The 25,407-nt window shown below is 48.3% G+C and overlaps 1 protein-coding gene and 1 pseudogene across 2 annotated transcripts in view; both read right to left on the bottom strand.

Annotated features, from left to right (window-relative positions):
- Positions 1–4,584: 4,584 nt before the first annotated feature.
- Positions 4,585–5,445, bottom strand: LOC311185776 (RWD domain-containing protein 2B-like; annotated as a pseudogene). Its single transcript has one exon. The product of its transcript is annotated as an RWD domain-containing protein 2B-like (transcript).
- Positions 5,446–20,800: 15,355 nt separating this feature from the next.
- Positions 20,801–25,407, bottom strand: part of USP10 (ubiquitin specific peptidase 10) — a gene marked incomplete at its 5' end in the record, with an annotated part of 68,753 nt that continues 64,146 nt past the window's right edge. The window contains 2 exons of the mRNA XM_084256844.1: positions 20,801–21,011; positions 24,182–24,247. Coding sequence (XP_084112970.1) covers positions 20,824–21,011; positions 24,182–24,247 — 254 coding nt within the window. The 3' untranslated portion in view covers positions 20,801–20,823. The remainder of the gene's footprint in view (positions 21,012–24,181; positions 24,248–25,407) is intronic.

The following is a 25,407-nucleotide window of genomic DNA, read 5'->3' as shown; positions in this document are numbered from 1 at the left end:
CTGAATAGTTCAACTATTATAAACTCAAATATTGCTGGATTTAGGGTATATACAGAAATGAGATCCATGACTTCAAAAGCACTAAGTATGAAAGAGTGGTAAATGGAAATATGTGGAGCAAGATTCCTACAGGTTCCTGAAGTAATTTAATATTGACTCTAAGTATGGTGTGGTAAGTTAACCATGCACTCTGAAATCCCTACACAATCACTAAAAATGGCGCTGTTTTCCACGGCCTGGGGAAATATATTAAGCAAAAGTAGAAGAAAACAATACAACATCCAGGCTGTGACCCTAAATACAGAAAAAAAAAATGAATAGGAAAAGACCAGAAAAAAAATATGCACACATGTGAGTGATGACATTTATGGGGGAATTTTTTTCCCCTACTGTTCTATGCCTATCAAAAATGTATAGGGAGCCTCCCTGGTGGCACAAGGGGTTAAAATGCAGCACTATGAAGACACTCATGAGTTCGATCCCCAGCCAGGGAGCAACCCATATGGTGCAGCAGACCTCTCCTATATCGCCCGCTGCTCCCCTCAGCAGTGTATTTCAGTCAGTCTACCTGTTCTGTTCCCCACTCTGTCTCTAGTGAATCCTCTCACCTTTCACACCTCTGGCCTGTACCCCAGTTCTTATATGCATAAATAAATAAATCTTAAAAAAATGTTTAGAAAGAGCAAGAATTACTTTAATGGGCAATGTGCAAAACAGGGAAGGAAGAAGGAAAAATAAAAAGGAAAGAAGGGAAGGAGGGAGGGAAAAACAAGAACCATATAGAGCAGAGAGCAGGCACTGTCCCAGCATTTGCCAGCCAGTGGCCCCCGGTGACTCTAGGTCACCGTTAAACAGCAGACATGGCTGGCAGATGACTTGCAAGAGCAAAGCACCCTGAACTTGGAGCGGAGGCAAATGTACCTGTTCAACAGTCCCTGCCTAGAGCCACAGATCATCTCTCAAGAAGTGCCCCATGTATATTAACCAAGCCCCCTCTTGCTGATGTGCTAGCATGCCAGCAACTATAGGAGGAAGTGTCCCTCTGTTTTGTTGTCCATTTGCAGTCTGAGTGGAGTCCCCAGTGGCCTGTCCCAGGGATTAATCAAAGTGGCAGAGAGTACAGGACATTGCTGGCCCCACCTCCTCACAAGCCCTAAGCCTGGGGTGGGGATCTGGGCGCTGAGTCAGCCTTGCTGACCAGGACTAGCTGGTCAGGCGGGGAGGTTAGAGAGGTCTCATGAGTGATGTGGTCTTGCTCCATCTGCAGAAGTCAAATTTGGAGGCAAATGGCAGTTCTCTACGCAGAAGGGCCTCTCTGACTTCCCAGAATTCTTTATCAAAACAAAACGCCCTAAACGGACATATTTTTCAGGCGTAACTGTTCTTTACTAACATTTCCCGCCAATAAATTAAAGTCATCTGTGAGAGCAACAATTGCTTAGCTGCTTTATGAGGCCCATGGGAAGGGTGTTTGCTGATATGCGGCTTATTCATGAGGAAGCTGTCATCCGCAGGAGGCTGAGGTCTTCAGAGCACGTCAGGGAAAGCCAAATCAGCCCGCTGGGTTTACCTGGAAGACATGTCTTCAGATTTTTGCTTTGTGATATATTCTGCCTGGGAGGCACCATAAAAATGGGCTGAGGCTCGAATCCTGGTCAAATCACTTCCTGGCTGTGTGCCCTGGGGAAAGTCACTTTCCTACTCTGAACTTCATTTCCCGCATCTGGAAATGAGGACAGTTAGCAGGCGCAACTCCCAGGGCTGCTATGGAGATAGTAGAACATGCTGAAGTACCTACAGTCAGCATGCCCACTGGTGTTAAATGAGTGGCAGCTCTTCTCCACAGCATTGAAAGTATAGATCCTTGACCCCTCCCTGGTGGCACAGGGGTTGAAGACACAGGGCTATCAAGTTATCGCCAGCCACTGTAGTACAGGTTCGATCCGGGCCAGGGAGCTGGCCCGCATGGTGCAGCAGACCTCTCCTGTCTCGCCTGCTGCTCCCCTCAGCAGTGTGTTTCAGTAGATCCACCTGTTCTGCTCCCCACTCTGCCTCTGGTGAATCCTCTCATCCTTTTACCTCTGGCCTACACCCCAGTTCTTGTATGCATAAATAAATAAATCCCCTCCCCCCAAAAAGGAAAGTATAGATGCTTGGCTGAACGCTGGATGAAAGCACATTCACCCCCAGGATGAGTGGCTCCAGTAGCTGAGTCCCCAGGAGCAGAAGGAAATTCAGCACAATAGGCAAAATGTGGAATGAAGCCCGTGTGCCCAGAAAAGGTGAAGTCAGAGTGAGTTCTTCACAGTGAAAAGATACAAATGACCAATAGCAGAAATAAAAAGAAGCCATCACCATGGACAGGCCACAGGCTTTAACAAGATAACAAGGGGAGACTTGGAGCCTCTGCACATGTCAACTCCAATGAGTTAGAACTGTTCCTGAAAAGCCCCAGAAGACCAAACTCAAGCAAGATAGAATAAATTGTCTGAGAGGGCTGTACCCACTGAGGAGGCTGAATGCTGCTAAAAACCTTCTGAAAAAGAAAACTTCAGGCCCTGTGGGTTCCACCAATGAATTCTACCAAACATGTAAAGATGAAATAACACTGATCCTACATAATGTCTCCCAGAAAACAAAAGAGGTAATACTTATCAATTCCTTTTATGAGGCTACTATTATTTGGACACCCAACCATACAGAGACAGTATGAGAACTGTGTACAGACCAATGTCCATCATGAACAGAGGCGAAAATGTTCAACAAATACAATACTAGAAAACTGAATCCAGCAGGATATTTAAAATAATAATAGTAATAATACACCATGACCAAATAGAATTGATCCAGGAATTCAAGGCCAGTGGAAGACTTAAAAAATCAACACAATGGGCCTCCCTGGTGGTGCAGGGGTTAAAGTCTCAGCACTATGAAGCTATAGCCAGCCACTGCAGCCCGAGTTCATCCCAGGCTAGAGCTGACCCACAAGGCACAGCAGACCTCTCCTGTCTCACCCGCTGCTCCCCTCAGCAGTGTATTTCAGTAGATCCACCTCTTCTGCTCCCCACTCTATCTCTGGTGAATCCTCTTACCTCCCCACCTCTGGCCTGTACCCCAGTTCTTGCATGCATAAATAAATCTTTTAAAAAAAATTTAATGGTGAAAGACCCAATGCCTTCCCTTAAGACCAGACCAGGGCACATGATACATCCTCACCACTCCTCTGCCACATTTTACTAGAAGGGCTGGCTATGAAAATACTGCAGGAGAAAGAAATTACAGGCATATGGATTAGAAAGGAATTAATGAAAGTGACCCTATTTGCATATAGCATCATTGTCTTTGTAAAAAATCTTTAGGAATCTATAAGAAGCACCTTATAGAAATGAACTTAGTAAGGTCTTGAGATACATGGTCAACAATGTCATATTCCTATATACTTGCAATAAACAATTGATAACCTAAACTTAAAAACAATGCCAGTTATAAATTCCCCTCAAATGAAACACTTGGCATAAATCTAACAAAACTGTGCATGATTTTGTAGGTTTTCAACATATGTTCTGTAATCCCAGCACTCACAAATCATTCCACCGCCCGGGTCCTGCCTTTTCCTATTGACTGTGAACTCAAGACTGCAGTTGTCAAAATCCTTACTTCCTTTCATTTTTAAATTCTGCCACTACAGTCAATTTGTGGCATTGAGTTGGTGCTCAACAATGGTTTGATGAACGAATAAATGTACTTGAATTGACACAGACCTGATTCTGCTGTGAACATACGGTGAATGTTCTGGGATGCCCCACCCCAAGCCCCCCAGAAATTCCCTTCACTCCCCTTGCCACCCCCAATCCTCCCCTACCCCAACCCCAAACCTCACTCTAGCAGGCAAGAGAGAAAAGCCACCAGATGGAACTTAAAATCAGAATGAGCTGTGTCCTGTTTGGTGCAGCAGCTATACAGGAATCTTCTGCCTGTGGGTAAATCAGCCTTTCACCCCCTCAGTAACCCAGCAGCCAGACTAAGATGATGTGAACAATGGCCCCCCCTTGCTCCTCCACATGCATTCATTTTTTTTTTTTTAACAATTTTAGGATTATAATTTAAAACTCAGTTCTGCTTTCAACGATGACATTTTTAACATGCTTTTCTTTTTTTTTTTTTTTTTTAAGATTTATTTATTTATACAAGCACTGGGTACAGTCAGAAGCGCGGGAGGGTGAGAGGATTCACCAGAGCCAGAGCGGGGAGCAGAGCAGGCAGAAGGACCGAAGTACACGGCTGAGGGGAGCAGCGGGCGGCAGGGGAGGTCTGCGCGCCATGTGGGACCCTCCTCCGATGGCCGGGGAGCAGCCGGGGATCGAACCGGCGCTGCAGAGGCTGCGGGCAGCTTCGCAACCCAGCGCTCAACCGCTGCGCCACCGGGGAGGCCCAACATGCTTTTCTTGCAGATACAATTCTTGCAAAGATACTGATTTACATTCTACGATGGGACAAAAGTAAAACTAGTTAATCTTTCAAGAAAATGAGAAAAAAGTTGAAAGGCCAACAGAAAAAAAAAATGCTTGTCACTACTCTGCTCAGTCATTGTCCTTCCACACCAAAAAAATCTGAAAAACATCCCCACATCCGTTGGCATTTAAAAATTGATAGAGCTGACCAAAGTCCATGTGGTTTCCTCTGGCTCCATTAACACTGAACACTTTTTCTTCAAAATTTGAAAATTTTCTTCAACTTTCCATTTCATCATCTGTCCCATCCAAAGGAATGTCTTCTCGATGCCGAATTAAAATCCTCTTCCAGATTAGTTTCCTGAGTCTTGACCAGAATTCTTCACAGGCACTTTGTGGGCCTTCTACACAAACAACACCAGGTTTCCCAGGCATGCTAAACCCAGACAGGGAAAGCTCCTTTGACCACTCTAGAATATTCTTTCTTTTGCATTTGTTATAGATGTGATAGCTATAGATCCAGAGTCTCATGAGAATGAGATCTTCTGACTGTACTGCACTTCCAGAAGCAGGTGTGGCATTTCTGCTGACGTAGTCACTGGCATGTTCTCTCACCCACTCTGTGACATTCAATATACAGGCATCTCCAAGACAATTCTTCTGCAGGTATGCGGTCAGATCTGTGTTTAACTGAGTCTGCTGGGATCTACTTAATAATACTGATCTGACAGTAATTTCAGGAAGAACCACAGGGTAGTTAAAGGGAAGAATACAGGCCAGAGAAAACATCCTCATTGCTTCCTCAGATACATCCGGGTTCACATTGATAGTAAAGTAAACTTTTGAAGATTGTCCTTCCGTTGTTCTCAATACAATCTTTTAGTTCTGCTAAAGCCAGCTGGTCATTCACTATGAGCTCATTCTCACCTGGGAACATACTGGCCAACAGGTCTAACTCAGACAGCTGGACTTCTGCCTGTTCAATGTCACTCATTCTGGTTAGCTGCAAGTGCCTTCTCAAAGAGAATTTGTATAATCAAACACCATTATTTATGTTAATGGAGTCTTCATGGAATTCTTTCTCTTCTTTGGTAAAGGTTTATTGAGTAGCTACTATATGTAGAGTTTCAACCTTCATTCTTCCCTGGGAACTTCTATTTAGTTTGAAGATCCGGAAGTATATCTTGAGTGGTGCCCCGCTCTGTGCAGTGTCCCAGGGCGTCCCGGCCCCACAGAGAGTCAGTGCTCATCGGGAGGGGCCCCAGAAGTCCCAGCCTAGATGGCGGAAGCCTCCCGAGCAGTGCTGTGGGTGGCCCAGGGGCAACCACATGCATTCTTTAGACATCAGGAAGGAATCAAATCCCAGTGTTTGCCCTCTCTGCGCATCGATGGGGTCAACCTATCTTTAAGTCAAGATAACTTAGCCTCTTGGATGAAAAGCAGAAATCCAATCAAGAGAATTACGTTCTTTGATGTTAATGACTCACTAAACTAAATTCAAACTAAATTTAAACTAAATTCAAACCTGTGATTGGTGGGAACAGCTCTCACAGAGTAAAATCTGTGGGACTGTTTCCAGGTTCAAAACCTTACTTTGATCATCTAATAAACTCTGTAACTATCATGGAGACTTTTGTTTCTCAAAAGTCTGGACCTGGGGTCTCCCTGGTGGCACAGGGGTTAGTGTCAGTGCTACCAAGCTGTCGCCAGTCACTTGTGCCATGGGTTCAATCCCTAGCCGAAGAGCTGGACCACATGGCGCAGCAAACCTCTCCTGTCTCCCCCGCTGCTCCCCTCAGCAGTGTATTTCTGTGGGTCTACCTGTTCTGCTCCCCTCTCTGTCTCTGATGAGTCCTCTCACTGCCCTCTACCACCACCTCTGGCTTACACCCGGTTCTTATATTCATTAAAAAATAAATCTTAAAAAAAGCCTACACCTGATCAAGTATTTTGGGGAGAAAAAAGTACTGTAGATGGAGAAATTAGGTTGAATTAGAGTAAAAGAAAACCCTTAAGGAACTTTAGGGACAGAACCACACCTAAGCAGCTCCAGAGGTGCCAGCCTAAGTTGTCCACATGGGGAGGTGATAAACACAAAAGTGAGCTTTCTGCAAATGAGGTTGTCTGCCAGCACAGTTCTGACTGGTGGACAACTTGTCCAGCAATGATTGGTCAAATTTCAATCCTGGGTGGTCCTGAGCATGCGTGAATATGGCCGTGCTGGGTGCCTGGAGCCTCACCCTCAACTGCCTACCCAGACCCTGTTATTGGTTTGATTTTTTTTCCTATTACTTATCAGAACTGTTTTGTGGTGGTGGTGAGACTGGGGGGAGCATTAGTATCGGTTCTCAGCACTGAGGGCTCCTGAGCCATTGACAGTAAAACAGGCCAAGAAAGCCCCCATAGACAGTTGATACTGCCAATTAGGATTCAGGCTGAAAACATCAAGGGTTTGAAAAAATGTTTTCAGATTCTTTTCCAAGTGTTTGATGAAACCCCAAAGGCCTTTTTCCCAGGCATATTTTCCCCAATAACTGGAAACCCATAGCATTTAAAGGAGAATTTAATCCTTAGTTTAGGACTTGTTAGTGTTAAGCTCATCCTGATGGAATGGCATCGACGCCCAAGAGGCTCAGATGCCCTGTGTTTTAAGTGTAGAATTCGATTCTTGCATTTCGTGTACATGCAACTGAATACCCCCCCTAATTCTCAAACTAGTTCTTGAATTTCAAGAGGGTACAGGCTTGGCAGATGCATTTCCCAATTACTGGAATTGGGATAAGACTTCTGGGTTGCAATGGAGCCAACCCAGGACCCCAGGTCTTCAAAGAAGATGGGGATGGGCGTGAGGGTTCCACAACTGCTCTGGGCTGGCCCCTCTCAGGTTGGGAGACACAGGAGAAAATATTTCTCAAAGTTAAGAAATGAAAAATGCCCATTGGAGAAAAAGGAATACACAAGTAGACTAACCAAAAAACCCAACACCCCTGAGACAAGCTCAGGTGATGTCTTAGGTGAGAGTATTTGCTGTTAGGGCTTTTTGCCCTGTGCTTTGGGAATTTAAGGAGGCACATGTCTGATTGGTCTGAAAGGTGGGGTTGGCGATTTGTCGACTTGTGGTCATGCAGTAAAGTTTGGGGCTGGGCAGCCTGGGGAGGAGCCTGGCACAACGGGGCAAATCGCTGCCTGAAGTCTGCAGGGGGGCAGGCATGATTCCTGTACCAGCTGCACTGGTACCTACAGCACACCAACCAGAGATGGTGGACACCAGTTCTGACCCATCTCACAGAGGCCATGGGACCCAGGTAGGAGTGAAAGGTGGGGCTCTGCAACTCACCAGCTCAGCTTCAGTGTCCTGGTTCCTAAATAGTATCCACCCACCCCCACCCCCATGACACTAAGCAACACAGGAGGCATGCTGGAGGGAGACAGCTTCTGGTATCCTTGGGTCAAGGACGCAGGATGCAGGATGATTCTAATATCACAATGCCTAGCATAGGCTGATGTACAACAGGTGTCAGGTACTGGTTCCCCTAGAGATGAGGGCAGGACAGGGAGGGTATGCAGGGGTCCCTAGGTACAGGGAAAACTCTGGGTGTGAATATGGGTGTGGGCCTGTGCAGCACCCACTGGGCTGTGCATTTCCCAACTCCTCCTTTTCTCCACAAGTCTGTCCCATCTCTGCTTCATGTACCAGCCACAGACAGGTCAGATACCTCTGGTGGGGGCACCCCACCTCCATGGGGGTGCCTCCCCTCAAGGCACCCAACAGCACCTAAAAATGTTCTTGCTGAAATAGCAGAGAAAAGAGGGGATGGGTCTGCTGTCCTTCAGGGCAAGAACCCAGCCTCTTCAGACTGACTGGGTGATGCAAATGAAGAAATAAAGTGGGGTTCTTACCCCAGGGCCCACGGTTGGGCAGCAGGAGGTCTGTGAACCCCCAGCCATTGTATGACTTTGTGTGCAAGTGGTGCTTCTGGGAATTTCTGGGAGTAAGTACCATAGCCAACGATGTTAGTTATTCTGCACTAGTCACTATTTTAAGGGCTTAACTCATATCGGCTAATTTATTGCTTATGTAGGAGATAGGAACTGTTTCTACCCACCATTTAATGGTGGGGAAAAGGAGGTGCCAGGAGGCTAACTAATATGCCCAAGGTCACAGAGTTTAGAAGAGAGGGTGCCAGGATCAAAGCCAGGCCAGCCACCCCCAGTATCCCAGCCAGCCCTGTTGCACTGTCCCAGGTCATGTATCTCAGGAGAGGGGTTCCTGATTTCATGGTGGAAGTCTCTGAGGCATCTGTTCTGTTGTCCCCCAAGGACCTAGAAGTGAGCCTGCACCCTAGAGACACTCAGCAGCAGCTCTGGGAAGAAAACAAAGGTGCCACTCCAGCCTGTCTCTTCAGCAGCCGCTGCTGCTTTTCAGGGTGACTGGTCTCAACTTCTGTCCCTTCTCAGTAGTCTGAAGGCCAAGGCCATCATCAGACACTGGGTTCTTGTTGCAACAGGATATTGTCTCCACTCACCTGCTCTTCTCTCCTCTCCCCTCCCTCCCTCTGCACCTGCAGTCTCTCTGAACCTCACTTACTCTGTCAGACCCAATGTTGCCCACATACCACTTTTTTCTGTTCTTCTCTTAGTGGGGTACGAGGTGGCCAAACTAGGCCCTGGGGATCAGGGTGAGCAAAATCCTGTGTCATATCACACAGATATGACAGCCTGGTTCTCACCTGGAGAAACTCCCTGCCAGGTAGCCAGGCAGAACCTACAGGTTGGCGTCCAGCTGGTGCCCCACACTTGGTCCCAAGGGCTCTGGGGGCAGCAGCCAGGCTAAGGGGTGGCCTTGTGCTCTGAGGCTACAAGGGACCTGAACTCTAAGAAGCACCCCCTGGCAGGAGCCCCCACATCCTGAAGGCCAGTTCCTCTCTACTGGGGAGGGACTTTTCTGTAGTGAGTTTCTTGGCAGAATTGGGAGGTGGCAATCTCACCAACTATGCCCAAACATGGGCAATTCTCTGGCAAAACGCTGGCCTATGAAGTTGATGAAGCTCCACCCAGGGGGAAGAAGCCTGTCCCTAGGCCGAGGGGGCTGCCTGTCTGAGCGGAGCCTTGGAAGAGGGGTGGACCAGCATGACGCCCAGTTCACAGAAGCCCAGCACCACTTCCAGAATGACAAGTGACCGCAGTTCGGGCCTGCATGTGAGGTCGTTCCACATTCAGTATCAACTGCCCCAAAGACTCTAAAATGGAGGTTTTTGGGAGGGGTGAGTGGAGTGATTTAGGTGGCCCCTTTACCACCACCACCACCCTCCACCTTCCGGGGTAGGAAAGTGCCCCTTTACTCCCTGCCAACCAAACTGGTCCCCAGCTGGCTAAAATCTGTGTTTTTTTTTTCACTGGAGTTCCAGAATCCGCAGTCCTCTGGAGAGAGAAAAGCTGAATGCACCAGGCTGGGGCTTCAAAGGGGAAGAATTAGACTTCACAACAAGCAGGCTGGACCATGGCCTTCTCTAGCCAAGGCTTAACAACCCCCAAAACAAAGGCAGCCAGCGTAGCTGCGGGTCCCCCAGCATCTTCTCAGAAGACTTGGCCTAAAGGAAGCTCTGGATTGCTTCGCCACCAGGGCCCCTTCTGAAGCTTCCCATTTTCCATGCTGCCCCCGTCTCTAAATTCTGACACACACCTCCCAACAGACACTTTCCCTTGGGTTCACTGGGGAGCAACCAAGATGAATGGCCATCCTCTTGGATTTGGTCCTGACTCTTAAAACAAAACCGCACCCCCAACCCCGGGTTAGTCCACACCATCACACTGGTGAGCTGAGCTCAGGGGGGCTCGGAGGTTTGAGAGGAAGAGGTGGGGTTCTGGGATCACCTCTATGTCTCTGGTTCCACCTCAAATGATACCACACAGATTCTTCAATGCTATAGTCTGTGTTTGTGACCAGGATCCTGCCGGTGGAGGTTGACTCTTGCACTACGTGACGGGGCACCATTGCTGTCAGACCCTGGCTAGCATCAGTATTCTGGTCTCCCTGCACCCACATAAGAAGTCAGCTTGAGAACTGGCTGGCAGGCAGGCTTCCGTGGCTCAGCTGTCTTTCGATTGCAGAATTCAAGGACCAGGTAGAGACAGCGACAGGTGTGGAAGCAGGCTCCCATCCCCAGGATGAAACACAGTGTCCTGGACCTTCATCATTTTTAAATGCGGTGTTCACTCCTTTCATCCCCAGGGCACCCCAGTTCTTCCTTATCCCAGTTCCCTAGAATCTGTGTACTTTGTCAATAACACTTAGGAAAAAAGAATTTGCAGTCTTGTCACTAGATGGGCCTTTACAGGGGCAGCATCTATAAATTGAAGGACACCAAGCCTCCAGCAGAGGGGCCTCCCCACAAGCCCACCGATGCGGCTAACTGCAGGCCTCAGGTAGCGGCAGGCTCAGACAGGGTTCCGTGAGAGCTTTATCCACAAAGGGAGAATAAGAAGCCCCTTGGTCAGTGCACTCCAGGGCAATCAGGAGGAGTAAGTAGCGAAAACCACTTTCAGTGCCTCTGAGAAAGCAGATACAGAAATGGGAGATAAGCGGATTCCTCAATTTTCTCTTGGACTTGCAGATTCTCGCCTGTGACTCCCTGAAACTTCATCTCCACTGAAGAGCTGCACAGAGAAGACCCAGCCAGCCCCCAAGCACAGAAGGGGCCTCTGCCAGCCCTGGGAACCGACGCTGCCTCAGACGTGGGAGCTCCTTGCTCACAGACTTGGGTCTGGCAGACTTAACGTGGTGGCCAAAGGAAATGTGGCCATATGCCAGGAAACCATCGACCACAGAGCTTGATGACAGGCCAGTGCCTTGCCCAGGGCAAAGGAGACTCTGGGACTGCTGGGGGAAGATGAAGGTGGTATTGCAGAAAGGGCCAGGCTGGTCACAGACAGCGGAAAGCAGGCCAGACAGACGATGCCCACAGCTGTGCCTGGAGATGGCTGCGAGCTTTTAAAAGCGTAGATCAGGTCTCCCTGTGAAGAGACCTCTAGTGGTTTCCCCACGGATTTAGAATGAAATTCAAAGTCCCTGCTCTGACTCACAAAACTTCCAGTCTCATCCTGCCACAGGCTAGACCCCCATGCCGTTCCTCCCTGTCCCCTCTTTCAGATCCAGCCACACCTGCTTTCCTGTGCCTCCAATGCCCACATAGCTCCACCTTCCTCCCCCATGGTCCTCCTTATTCTTGTTCTCCTTCCCCTCTCTTCCTATCCCCCAACCCCACTTTACAGAGATGGCTCTTTCTGGCATTAAGATCTCAGCTCAAATAGCCCTGGGCACCCTCCTGAAGTCCCACCCAGTCGCCTATCTCCCCCGCAACATACACCCAGCTTTTCTCATTTGTCTCTACTCCCTGTCGCCTCCAGCTCTAAGGCGACCCCGTGAGAAGTCATGTCCCAGTGACCAGCACAGGCTCCGGACGGTAGCAGGTTCACAGAAACACATTTCAGATGTGAGACTCTCTTTACCAGCCAATGCACACACACGCTCGCGCTGAGTTTTCGCACCCTGGGAGGGGTCACCTTCTTGCTCTGCTTGGACCTCCTACCCCCCAAGCACATCCTTTGTTGCCAGGAGATAGGACAAAGAACTGGCCCACGATCTTGGCCTGGATTGGCAGGAAGAAAAGAGCTAGATCCACTCCCTCCCTGATCCATCACCGCCAACCTCTGCAGTGCACTCAGACACCAGGGTTTCAGAAAGAGCATGGAGAACCATCTGGATCCAGCCATATAACGCAGGGTCATCAAACCAGACCCTCCTGACTCAGCACTGTTTCTCCCCCTCTGGCAGGTGAATAGTTTCAGCCCCTCCGCCTGACAGCCTGACCCATGTCTGTGTCCAGGCTGCTCCTTGAGGGAACGAGGAGCAAACAGGCACATGAAAGCGCTCTTCAAGAGCTGTAATAGCAAACTCAGCAAGTGCAGGGATTGTTCGCAACAGTGAGATAAAAGGATTTTCAAGGACTGCATATCTTCCTGGGTACTAATTTCATTTGCTACCACATGACCACGGTAGCTTGCGGGGGGGGGGGGGGGGGGGGAAGGGTGGTGGCGGGAGGAGAGGGGCAGCGTGCACCAACATATGGGCATATACAGGGCCTTGGCAATAGCGTAGGAACTAAAGACGGGCAGCTAAGGGAAGATTTTAAAGAACACCTCCCAATCACCACCCCCTGGAGACTCACTAGCTCATTCAGGGAATCAAAGGTGACATTTAGGGGGGTGAACAGGTGGGGACCAAGATCAGAGTTCAGTACAGCCGTGGGGAAGGGCTTTGCCTGTACCCACTGGTAGAACTGGGAGCCAAGTTCTAAGTGTGAAAGGCAATTAGAAGATACCCACAGGGTCTCCTAACTCCCCTCTGGCTAAGCACTTGTTTTCAGCCAGGGCCATGGGGACCTGTGCTGAGCACAGGCAGGTCTGCCAACAGGGACATCCTCCCTTCACAAAGTCGCCCCGGGAGAGCCTGTGGAGGGAAGAGCAGGAAGCTTCCAAGTTTCTGCCCAGCCAGATGTTTGTCAGTACCAGGAGTCACAGATGGGACAGATCCCTGAATTCGGCCTCAGGAGAGTGGGAGTGCTTCAGTCTCCCAGCTTGTGAAAGGGAAAGGGAAGCCGACCTCACCCAGCTGAGACAGCCAGGAAGTACATGATGCTTGGAGGAAAGACACGTCTGTCTTATCCACACACCCAAGTGCGTTTCTGAAAAGAAATGTGTTTTCCTGGTTTAGATGTGAATGTGGAACAAGCAAGCAGGTGCTCCTGGCCAGATGCAGGGATCCAGGAGGAAAATAAGACTTCTCACCTCGCCTCACTGTTAGGCCCCACACATACCAGGGAGGAGCTCTGGACTCCACTTACCTACCCCCGCTGACTCACGTGGATGTTATGAATGAGCCTCAGCTATAACTAGAAGGTGGGCTCAGACTGTGTCACATTCCATCCACTGCTGAACCAGGATTCTATAAGCCCACAACACCCACAAAACGGAACCATTCTGAAAAGACCCCAGCAGACCTCAAAGGGGGCACAGACATTTCTGGCCCAGGAGGGGGCTGTGTGTCTCAGGGCCACCTGGGAAAGCAGTCCACCAGCCCAGAAGACCGGAGAAGGCTCCATCTCCCAGGTAAATGCACGCGGGCTTCCTCACAAGGAGGGCCAGCAGTTCGCATCTCCAAAGACCACGGGACATAGGAGCAGCCCAGCCTGAGGGCAGGCACTGACTCCAAGCACAAGGCTCCCCTCCAGGGGGATTCTATGACTCTCCGCCAGGCTAGAGATGTAACATATTGCCAAACTTCCAGTGTGCGATGGCTTCCGAGTTTGCAAAGTACCGCTGACCCTGGAACACAGACCCTCCCACCTCACCCCACAGACACCAAAAGCCCTGGCCTTTCAAATTCCACCCGATCCCTCAATTCCTCCATCAAATCCTACCTCCAGCCCCTGTAGCAAATGTTCTGGCTTAATTTTGCCTTCACGTGGTCATCTCCGTGGCCCATGTTAAGTAAGACGTTCAGGTCAAGGCGTCATTTTTACTCAAGTGAAATGCCAGGGTCTGGTTTCAGGTACTCCAAGTCAAAGAGGAACTATGAGCATGTCATTCCTCTTTCCCAACACCCTCGACTCCACCCCAGCACCCCAGAGAGCAGAGAACTGGGGTGGCTAGTTTCCACCCCTTCTGGCTCAGTCAGCTGCAGATGTCTCAAGAGTTGGTGGGGGTTCAAAGACCCCATGGTCACCCGCTCCAGTGACTGCTGGTTTGTGCTCAAGTCCTGAGCCTCCAACTCGGTCTGTCCCATCCAGAGCAAGAACAGGAAGGTGCCAGGCAGCCCCTACAGGACACTTTCTGCACTTCTGCCAGGGCTCTGACAATGTGGGCAAGACTGTCAGTCACTGGTTCTATGCTTCAGTGAATTATATTTCCCTTGCTTCACTGTATATACTTTAGCTATCAAGATGAACCAGACACAACACTGACACCAGTTTGGCTTTGGGAGAAAATGACACAGAAGTCAAAGTAAACTTTCCAGGGTAGCCTTCAGGAACTAGGGACTTGAAGCCACCCCATGTCCCGAGCCCCGAGGCAACTCACCAGCTGCGACCATCTCACGGGCTTGCAGGCCAAGCAGAGGTACCTTCAAATCTCCAAGATGATTTCTAGAATGCAAACCATCCTCAGTCACTGAGACCTTCAGGATTCCAGAGCAAACTTTGTTTCCAGAAGAGAAACAATGACTAGGCATTTCCCTGCAGAGATTAGGGGTTAGTGTTAACAGTGAGTTTTGGGGTCCATCACTAGCGCCCAACATCTTCTGAACCTGCTCCAGGGATGGACAGGTAGACAAGCACTGCCTGGGCTGGGCTGGCCTAGCCTGCCCTTCCCACCTTCCCTCCCCCTGCCTGCCTTAGCATTGCTGTGACTCTCCCCTCCTGACTCCTGCTCCCCTCCCCAGTCTCTACCTGCTGGGGAACTGGTCCCAGTCCCCATATGTAAGTAAAGCCTATCTGAAGTGGTTTGTCTTCATGAATGAAGGGCATGCTTTCTTCTTGCAAATGTGGGTGAGCTAGTATTTTTATTTCTATGTCCTTGAAAACAAATCTTAGGTTAGATGAGCCTTTTGTTCATTTGCTGAGTGCCATTTTAGTTGTGAAGAAACAGAACAGATATATAGGCAGGCGTATGAAACAAGTCTGTCGTTTCACATTTGCATAAAAGGCAGGGGGTCAGCTTTCTTAATGGGTTACTCCAGAGTACGTCCCTGGGCAGTCCGTGGCAGGGATGCCCACCACCCAGACACCCACACTATCACTGAGTGGACATTAAGCCTCTCTTCTCCCTGGTGGGCCCTGACCCAGCAGGAGACCCCCTCTAGCTGCATGGGTTGGACAGAAGCATCTAGAAGTGATGGGATAACAAAAATTCAGGGAATAAGCAGGACTATAGATCAAAACAGGTCAAAGACCAACATTTAAGAGCTGTGGGCACTGACATCTTGGGCCTGGCCTGAGATACACTTCCCAGGGGTCTCAGCTCTGAGACACAACCTGGCCCTTTCCCCACGCCCACCAGTACTGCGTCTAAGGCCGAGGGTCACCGTAAGCTCACAGTGGAAAGCTCTGTCAACAGCCACACCTGTCCCAGTGCCTGCTGGGTCACTTCCCAAACCACCAACCTGGTGGGAGGGGGTGAGTCTAGAACACCTGCCTGTATGGTTTAGCTCCTCTGTGGATTTTGTTTCAAGGCTACCAACATGGAGTTCATCCAGTTCTTTCCGCAGCCTGACACCCCACTTTACTCCCAAGGGCAAGTGACAGAGCAGTAGGCACAGATGTGAAAGGGCAGGCACTTTCCACCCCACAGGGGAGGGGCTTGGAGCAACTAGAGCCCAGCCAGGCCCTCAACTGCATGGTAAACACAGAAGGCTTCGGGCGGCGTGCTATCTTCCCAGAAAGTGACTTTAGCTCATTATAAATTTAACTGACATCATTTCAAAAATCAGACAAACTTCATGTCACTACATCACCCCCAAGCAGACCCCCTAGCTGTGGGGACGCACAGGGTGTGCTGGCTAGGAAGGAGGCGACATTGTCCTGGAAATGCAGAGGGGCACGCCGCTCACAGCAGCATGTAAGCACTAAAGCAGAGACACACCCAGCCCCAGGTGGGCAAAGCATTTAAGCAACAGTAAGTGGAAACCTGTGTAAAGACTGACATACAGCTCCCCAGTGGCAAGATGCCCCCAGAGAGCAAGGGCAGCCGACTCTCAGACCAGTAAGAGAACCCACATAGTGCATGGAGGCTGCCAATCTCCACTTAAAGTCGAGGAATTGTTTTTATTAAATTATGCAGAGTCCTTAAATACTCAGGAAGCATGTGAAGAGACTTGCTTTTCTTGAAAGGCAGGTGGGAAGCCCCAGGTCAGCTCACTAGACCCAAGCCCAGAATCCCAGGGCTAGCCAAACACAGACCCACGCCAATGGCCCAACAGAAACCAAACACTGTGGATGGATTAGGATGTCAAAAAAATTCTATTTAAAAAAAAAAAAAAATCAAAAACACAGAGTGATGGTTTACCCAGCCCCCAAACATGCCAACAGTAACAGGCATTCCTCAAAAAGTGGACCGACACACTCTTGATGCACACCCACAGATTTTACGGTTTGACAGAGAACAGATGAAGCCACCCCAGTATTTTACTTGGCAGAAAACCATCCTTTTTAACAAATGCTAAATAAAACAAAGGGAAAACACGCGTAGGGGTATTCATGAGAAAACGGGTTTTGCAAAAAAATGAAAACATCTTGGATGATCTCATTGGCGGTGAAATCCCAGATCAAAACAAAATACTTGATGAACACCACGGCAGCCGGGCTTGGGTACATTTGCTTTAATACAAATACAGTGATTGAAAAGCAAACATGCCAGTTGTTTCCAAAGAAAGCCCTTTGACATGTGCTACTGGTTCAGCTGATCGGCACGCAGCCAGTGGTCCCTACTGATGGTCAGTGTGCAGGGAAGCGAGACCAGGTCTGTGGAGCAGAAAGTGAGTACAACTGAGAAAGATTATGATTAAAATCTTGCTAAAGAATCCCAAACTTATTAAAACAGCAGAGCCTTTCTTCGAGGGTGAGAAAGCCCACACACGATCAGAAACAGGAAGCAAGCATGTGGTCATGGTATGTTTATTCCTTAAGAGAACAGGCATCTCCACGAGGTGAGGTCAACCTACAAAGTGAAGTTCATTTTCCAAGCAAATAAACTTTTCTCCAACAGGCACAAGTAAGATGGGAATGGCCAGTCCAGAAGATGAACAATACACTTTAAAAAACCCAAAACAGTTTAGAGAGCAATAGAAAGAGGCATGATGAGGAAAAAGCCTGCCTGTGTGGCAATTTGATGTGATTTTCAAAGAAAAACAGCATGCCCCACAGAGCTGGTTTTTAACAGCACCTTGCTAGACTCCCTATTGTTAAACACTAAGATTGTGTCTGATGTTTCCTTAAGAGCACTGACCCTCAGGGAATGGTGTCAAAGACACTGTCCTCACTGGGGGTGGTCAACAAGAAATGTTTCTTTTTTTTTTTTTAAAGATTTTTATTTATTTATTCATACAAGCACTGGGTACAGTCAGAAGTGTGGGAGGGTGAGAGAATTCACCAGAGCCAGAGTGGGGAGCAGAGCAGGCAGAAGGACCAAAGTACACTGCTGAGGGGAGCAGCGGGCGGCAGGAGAGGTCTGAGCGCCATGTGGGACCCTCCTCCGGTGGCTGGGGAGCAGCCGGGAATTGAACCAGCGCTGCAGAGGCTGAGGGCAGCCCCGCAACCCAGCACTCAACCACTGTGCCACCGGGGAGGCCCAAATGTTTCTTAATTGAGCTGAAGAAACAGAAGCCTGGGGTCTCCTTGTCTGCTGATGGACTAGACACTCCCAGGGAAGCTCAACGGGACTGGCTCAGGTTCTTATCACGGCCTCACGTGGTGGGCTGACTGGGCTGACTGCTCTACGCACTACGCTCACTGGCCCCTGGGGCCAACTCGAGGCCATTGATGGGGGCCCCCATCTCAGCTTTCTAACTAGTTGGCCTGGTCAAGTACAAGCTGTCTAAGAGCAATCACCAGAAATCCCCACAAAGGAAGAGATAAAATGACAAATTTGTTGATGACAAATTCCAGAATTATGGTTACACAAACCTGACAATGAAGTGACTGTCATTTTTATGAATGACTTCACTTGTGAATGAAAACCAGCGGCTCGGGCACATTGTTGGCTATTAGGCAAACTACGTATCAACCAGACAACACTTCATGTTCTTCCCTGTACATGAACTTCCAGGTCTTGTTAGTAATAATCTCCACATTAAAGAGTACCTTCTTCCAATAATACCTTCAGTCACAGTGGGCTAAAAGCACCAAAAAAGACAAATCAAAGCCAGGGATAGGAAATCACTAAATTTGTATTGACACTGAACGACTGAAAGCCAGGGAAATGGCCTATAAACCTACAAAAATAGCCAACAGTTTAGCACAGAATACTAAACATTGAGTTCTGGATTTCAAGGGCAGGTAACGTGGATAAACCAATTTACCTGGGACTCTAGAAAATGCTGCTTTTGTTAGAACGCCCTCCACCTCTATCCACAGGTCAATGATTCCCTCCCTGGACCAAAAGCTGGTAATTCTTTATTCCAGCTGCCATCTCCTTGCTACAGCCCGTCCCTTTCTGAGCTCTGCTCTTCTCTCTGCAGCTGGGTGTGACAAGCCCTCTCTTATACAAAATTGGGAAGCTCCATCTAGGTCATCAACACAATTGGGAGGTTAGGGGGTGTGGGGTTATAATGCTGTCTTCCAAATCAAGCAAGCAAACAAGTCCCTTGCAGGTTACCCACGTCTGAATAAAACCAGCCAGGTGTGCCATGCGGGAGACAGCAGCCCTAAGAGGGCAGTGTTGCTGCACATGACCAGCTGACTGAGACGCCGGCATGGCCCACTGGACTAGACTCGACTACCTCCAATCACTCTTGAAGGAGACTTGAAACCTTTCAAAAGCAAGTTTCACGAGATCTCAATCATTTCCAACCTATTTGGGGACTTGACAAAATACAGGCCTTAGCAACTTCAAGATTATATAGAAACCCCTGAATGTCATTTGAGGGGAGATTTTTCTCATCTGAATCCATAGAGTGTTTTAAGATTTGCAAACAGGCTGCTGCACCAATAGCCCTCTCCGGCCTCTTTTTCCTGATTCCCAGAGCAGACAGGGCTTGTTCTTGAGGATGCTCCAGCTGCCTCATGGGGGTACATCAACAGCAGAGCCTCCTGTGGGGTGAATGAGCAGCACCAGTGAAGGAGGCTGAGTACTCAGAAGAGAGAGGCCATCCCATTGAGGACGACACCAGACTCCACGACTCCAGACTCCACTCTAAAAACTGAAGAGCTTTTGAACACTTAGCTAATTGTAAAGTGACTAGCAGGTTAGTCAGAGGAGATAAGAGAAAACCAGGGCAGGTGAGCATATCAGTCCTGTCATTTTAAAAAGCAAACACAAACTCAGAGTACACAGGTTATGTGTGGTGAGGGAGAGGTTGGGGAAGTCTCCCAACAGATGAAACTGAGGGCACGAGACCACAGAGCTACTGAAGGGCCTGGTGCACACAGGATACCTCTCCTCTCTACTGCACCTGTGTGGGGAGGCATCCGTCCCACAGCCTGAGGGTGCCAGTGGGGTGCTTCTAAGACACCCAGTGACTGGGATGATGCTCTACCAGAAAGCCACCACCACTTCAATGATAGTGAAAATGCTGAGAGAAACGGGGGAGGGGAGTGTATCTCCCCTTTTCTGGTATCTGACGATTCAAAAACTCCATCTGTACAAATCATTACAGTTAGTGAGTTGGCAAGAGTGAGCAAACAGCACCCACACCTCAGCTGGGGTCTCCAGCATAGCAGGCCGACCACAGGCTGTTTCAAATAGGGTGACGGAACAGACACACAGTCAAAGAAACACCAGCACCGCTTTATACCAACCTTGTGATTTTTATTGATGGGCGACAACTTTATACTCCTAGGTATCACTAAACTGTGTACAATTAGACGCAGCATTATAGAAGAGCAGACAGCAGAATTAAACAGCAGACGTAAGGAAATATCCATCTTCATTATTTTGCCCATTTTTCATTATGTGTACACAGAAGCATGAATGCAATTTGAAATCTTTTAATGGCGATAAAGTTACAATCACCCATCTACATGGACTAACACCTTAACTCCTCCAAATATTTGATCTGCAACGCGGACGTAAGCAGTTTCTCATCGCACAATTATTAGAAGGTGATCTTCTTGTTAGGAACCAGCAACTTACTTTTTGTGTTTATTTTTTTCTTTTGAAGAATTACTTCTTCTCTGATAACTGGCTCATTTTTATCATTTATCAAAAACTAAAGGGTGGGAAGGAAAGTATGAGGGATTAAAAAATTTTTTTAAGGAAAGATAAAATTCATTTTCACAAATTTACAGGTGTTGCTGGTGCAGGATTTATTCTACTAAGCAATTAGATTGGGAATCAAATGCAAGTTCCCCCTTCTTACTCAGGAATCAGCATTATTTCAGAAGTGTGGGTTTTGGTGGATTTTCTTAAATCAAGAGATAGTCTGTTTCAACCAAATGATTTTGAGCTGGAAGTTAGAAGTCAACATAAAGGATGTCGCACACAAACCCCAGGCATCTCCTTTTCACTCTAGCCCACTTTTTCGAAAGGGAGGAAGAGTCTCTCTGCAGAGCCACTGAAGAGAGGGAGTCAGTCAGGGAGGACCCACAGGTGGGCTCGGCAGCTACAGCAGGTCCACGCGGCGGTAATACAGGAGGTAGGCCGTGCGGTCAGCAGTGGGTTTCACCACCTGGTACTGGTGAATCACCTTGACCATCTGGTCATCGATGCGCAGCCAGCCGTTCAGACCGATCTGGAAGACGTCTGTGGTGTAGTGGCCCCCGGTCGCGCTGCTGCCGTGATGGTAGACCACTGGAAGAGAGGGCCCGCAGGGGCCCGGTAAGATGCACTGCACACCCAGTTTGGGGCTCCCACCCAAGGTGGTAGGACAGAGATGTAACTGCACAAAGCAGTGACACCAAAACTCAAAAACCTTGAGCAGTTTACAACAAAAAGTTGCACACAGACATCTTCACATGTTTGAAGTGTTCACTAGCTCACAAGCAAGTACAAAAAAAGGCCCATGAAGTAGAGCTGCAGGCAGGACCATCGATCATTTCCATACATCACCCAGGAGTGAACCCTGGGAAGTACAGCAGCCCATGGAGCACATCCCAGGCCCACCCCCAGAACAACACCCAGAGACCCAGACACACTCGCACCCAACCTGGCCAACTCCACTTCTAGGCCTTTCTAAAGAAATCATCTTCATCTTGGGCAAAGATTTTGTAACAGTGAAGAAAAATGGAAAAACCTAAAAGCCCACTAGAAGGAATAATGGGTTAATTGTTAAAGTTCAGTAGCTGTTCTTCATAGAACAGTGGAGTAGACATACACTTGTTACAGAAAGAACAAGATCCTTGAGTTTTCCAGGGCAAGTAACAGCCCCTACCCAGAGGGACACCAGGCCTGCTGGCTGAGGGTGGAGCTGAGCAGGGACCAGCACAGGTAGCTCTAGTCTTTACTCCGCTTCCTTTTAAAAAGAATTGAGTATTGCTACATTTTAACTGAAAAAACACTGCTTGTTACTTTTTTAAAACTTCTGTAATTCCAACAGACAGCCTGAGTGAAAGACCTAAAACTAATATCCCTGTTGGGTGTTGAGATGAGAGGATACATTCCAGACAGTGAAAGGTATCCACCTTCCCCTGCTAGGAAGAGGAGTGCAGGGGCTAGCCAAAAGCAGATGCCAGCCTGGAGGAGGCGCTGGAGGACACCGAGTGTCCAGTGAGCTGTGTGCGGCCGCCCTCAGGGCAAACTGCCACCAGTTGGGGGTGATCCAGCATAAATGCGCCCTGGACCAGCAGCTCTCACTTCTGAGGAGGCTTGAATCCACTGACAGTGACTTCAGCTGGTCAGAGGCGCACAGTTAGAGCTTCAAGCCCTAGACAGATCCAGGGTTCTGCCCAAAGAAACCACAGGCTGGGGGTTTGGAGTAGATGGTGGCCTCTTCCCCAGCCCTGGCCTGCAACAGACATGACTGGTCACAGGGGCCAGCAAGACTGTAGGGCCATGAGGCAAGAAACCAGCAAAGGACCAATACAAGTCATAGCTTAACCCCTACGAGTCACAGCCACTAGGAGGATGGACCCCAATATGCCCCAATCTGCTTTGAGGATTTTACCCTGGATTTTCACCTCCAAGACCTAATTGATTTGAATAAGGTTTTTTATTCAGGGACTTTAAAGAAAGATGTAAAGGGTTTAAACTGTATTTCTTATAAGACACTTCCACTGTTAAAGTTCAAAAGAGAGTAAGAGCATGTGGCCCATATCCCGGTTCTTTAGCAGCACCTCATCACAATGCAGGTGTGACCTGGGGAGCCCACCAAAAGGAACAAAACAGAGAATTCAACACTTTGTTAAAAAGCGTATGCACTTCACTGACTAGTTCTCTTTGGCCCCACAGTCACAATCACTTTTTAAAGTACTTCTCTACTTGCAGTTTACAGTAAATGCTACGGATCCTGTGACCTTACTATGAGATTAGGAGACTCAAGTGAGGGCTCACTCAAGTGAGCCCACTCAAGTGGGCTCAACCAAGAGACAAGCATTAGTCTTCCCTCACAAGGGCCCTAACGGAGACAGCTCCAGGGAGAAGACAAAGAAACACTCCATTCACCCTCTGGGCCGAGCATGCCAAATTCCAGGGAGCCCACGGATGCCCCAGAGTTGCCATCCCAAAGCAGGCCACATAAGGGCTGGAGACTCCGAGGAGAGCAAGCTACCTCTCAACATCTTGTTGGAGAGGCCGTGATCAGCTTGCCTTAGAGAAAAGGACATCTGAAGGAACAGTCTTGGTAAGAAGATCAACCAACTGGGCCAAAGGCCTTTGAATAACGTGGCTCAACCCTCACCCACAACCAGAACCCAATCTGACTTCCTAGAACCTGGGAGGGACAGCCCCAGATTGGAAGGCCTTAAAGGCCCACTGTGCACTTCACTCAGTGCTGAGGCTCCTCTTTGAATTCCTGTTCTCTTATCACACGGGGAGAACACATGCTCGCAGGATAGCAGGTGTCTAGTGGCTCGGCTCAGCCACTGTGGGAGGGTTGATAAGGGCCAGTACTTTTCTAAATTCCAAACAGGTTCAGCAAAAGCAACACAAAAGGAGGAATGACACAAAGAAGCTAGAAACTTCTGATAAAAACAGCCAGGAAAGCAAACATAATTGTTGCAAACAGCAACATCAAAAGAGCTATAAAGGGCCTCCCCAGCGGCCTAGGGGTTAAGTCTCAGCACTATCACCGCCATGGCCTGAGTTCGATCCCAGGCGGCCAGGGAACTGACCCAAATGGTGCAGCAGATCTTTTCTGTCTCACTCACTGCTCCCCTCAGCAGTGTATTTCAGTAGATCTGCCTGTTATGCCCCCCACTCTGTCTCTGGTGAATCCTCTCATCCCCACCCCACCTCTAGCCTACACCCCAGTTCTTCTACACAAAAAATAAAAATTTAAAAGGAAAAAAAAGATATCTCTGATCTCTCTTTTAAAAAAAAAAAAGCTATAAAACCTCAAAGGTGTTAAGACTTGGACTACAAAGAGAAAGAAAGGGGCTCTGCAGGCAGCTAGGAGATGAGGCTGCAGGCCCTCATTCTGGGTCAAGGGTACCTGCTGGTGCCCACTGGAGGAGTCCATGTGGCCTGACAGTGCTTTGACACAGGGCCGGGCTGGGGGTGAGGCATGGCACCTCAGGACTAGCACTGAATAGGGAATGGGCACATGCTCATAGCACCAGTCTGGCTGCCTAATACCTAATAGTCTTCTGTCAGGCTCAGCTTTGAGCCAGGATGATACTCTAACTTCAAGTACCAAATTTTAGTTAAAGCACATTTTCAAATGATTTCTTGAATTATAGTCCATGGGGATATCAGAGAGTAATCTATTCTCCAAATGATGTGGTGGTGTAGCAAAGTTACCCATGGCTGGGTGGGAGTCCTTTTATCACTGCCTTAACAAAGATAGAGGGTGCAGATTTACTTACCTGCAAATAGCCTATAGGTTCTGTGGCATTTAAAATTCTTATTTTTAACCCCTGGAGAAAGCAGTTCTGAAAGACAAAACATCAATAGCTTTAATCTATAAAAGCACTTACAGAAAGGCTGAGAATAACAGTAGCAAGCGGTGACCACAGCCCCCCTCGAGTGAACCACCCAGTGGGCCAGGCAAATGAGGTCAAACTCCATTCATTTATTTGCATAAAAACTGAGCCATGAAGAACAATAGTGTGCAATGTAATAAGATGACCAGTCTGTGTTAAAGAATAATAAGCAATATACCAATAAGCTCATGCCAGAAAACTCCTTAAAAGCAGATGTTCTTTTAAAAATTAAGAGATAAAAGCTGCTCACTTTAAAGTGGGGTGGAAAATAAAAACAGTCCCCAAAAACCTAAAAATTAGAGTATTTCATGTGAGGCAGCCCACCAAACTTCACTGAGCAGAAAAGTCAGGCAATTTCTGCGAGGAGAGGCTCGGCTAGCAGCTGTTCCAGGCTGGATTCCCATTCGGAAGGGGCACACTTCCCGCGAAGTGTGGGGGTGTCTGCTCTGGCAGCCATTGGTGACTCCTTGGGTCCCGCCTCCCTGAGCTAACTAAGCCACCTTCCTATCCCTATCTGTTTCTAAAAGGCACAGCTGATAATAAAAATACATGTAACAAGCACACGATATATGCACATAAAATCCACGTAGGGACAGGCAGTCAGTTCAGATGGCTTTTGGGGCTGAGGGAAGACTTGCGTTCCCAGCTAGGCCTCACTATAACAACAGGCATTCTCAGCTTCCACAGCCGAGAAGTAGTTTCCTTCAAGCTGCACTTTGTCAAGACAACTTTAACTTGGGGCTCTGGTTAAAGTGCACCGACACTGCTGAGCCCACCAACCCTCCTGGCTGACAAAGTGCCACAAACTGAACACATGTTCTACTGCAACCAGAGGCCAGGCCAACCTCAATGGCCTGTGGGCATTCTCAATTCACTAATAAGTCCACTTAACCAGGCTAGTCAACACTGTTGTGAATACTGAGTATAAGGAAAATTATTTTGTATCATTAATCCAACATTTTTAGAGGAAAGTATGTCTGTTTTGATGAACAAAGAGTCCCTATTTTTCTAATCTAGTTAAGATCATAAGGTCTACTAAATTTTATCTTTCATTTTAAGAAGTTACTTAAGGAGAATTTCAACACAAATGTCTCTTAAAAGACATTTAC

This window comes from Talpa europaea, assembly GCF_964194135.1.
Source record: "Talpa europaea genome assembly, chromosome: 16".
NCBI classification, from domain to species: Eukaryota; Metazoa; Chordata; class Mammalia; order Eulipotyphla; family Talpidae; genus Talpa; species Talpa europaea.
The sequence above is the reverse complement of the archived record's forward strand: the minus strand, read 5'-3'. Positions and strand labels throughout refer to the sequence as shown.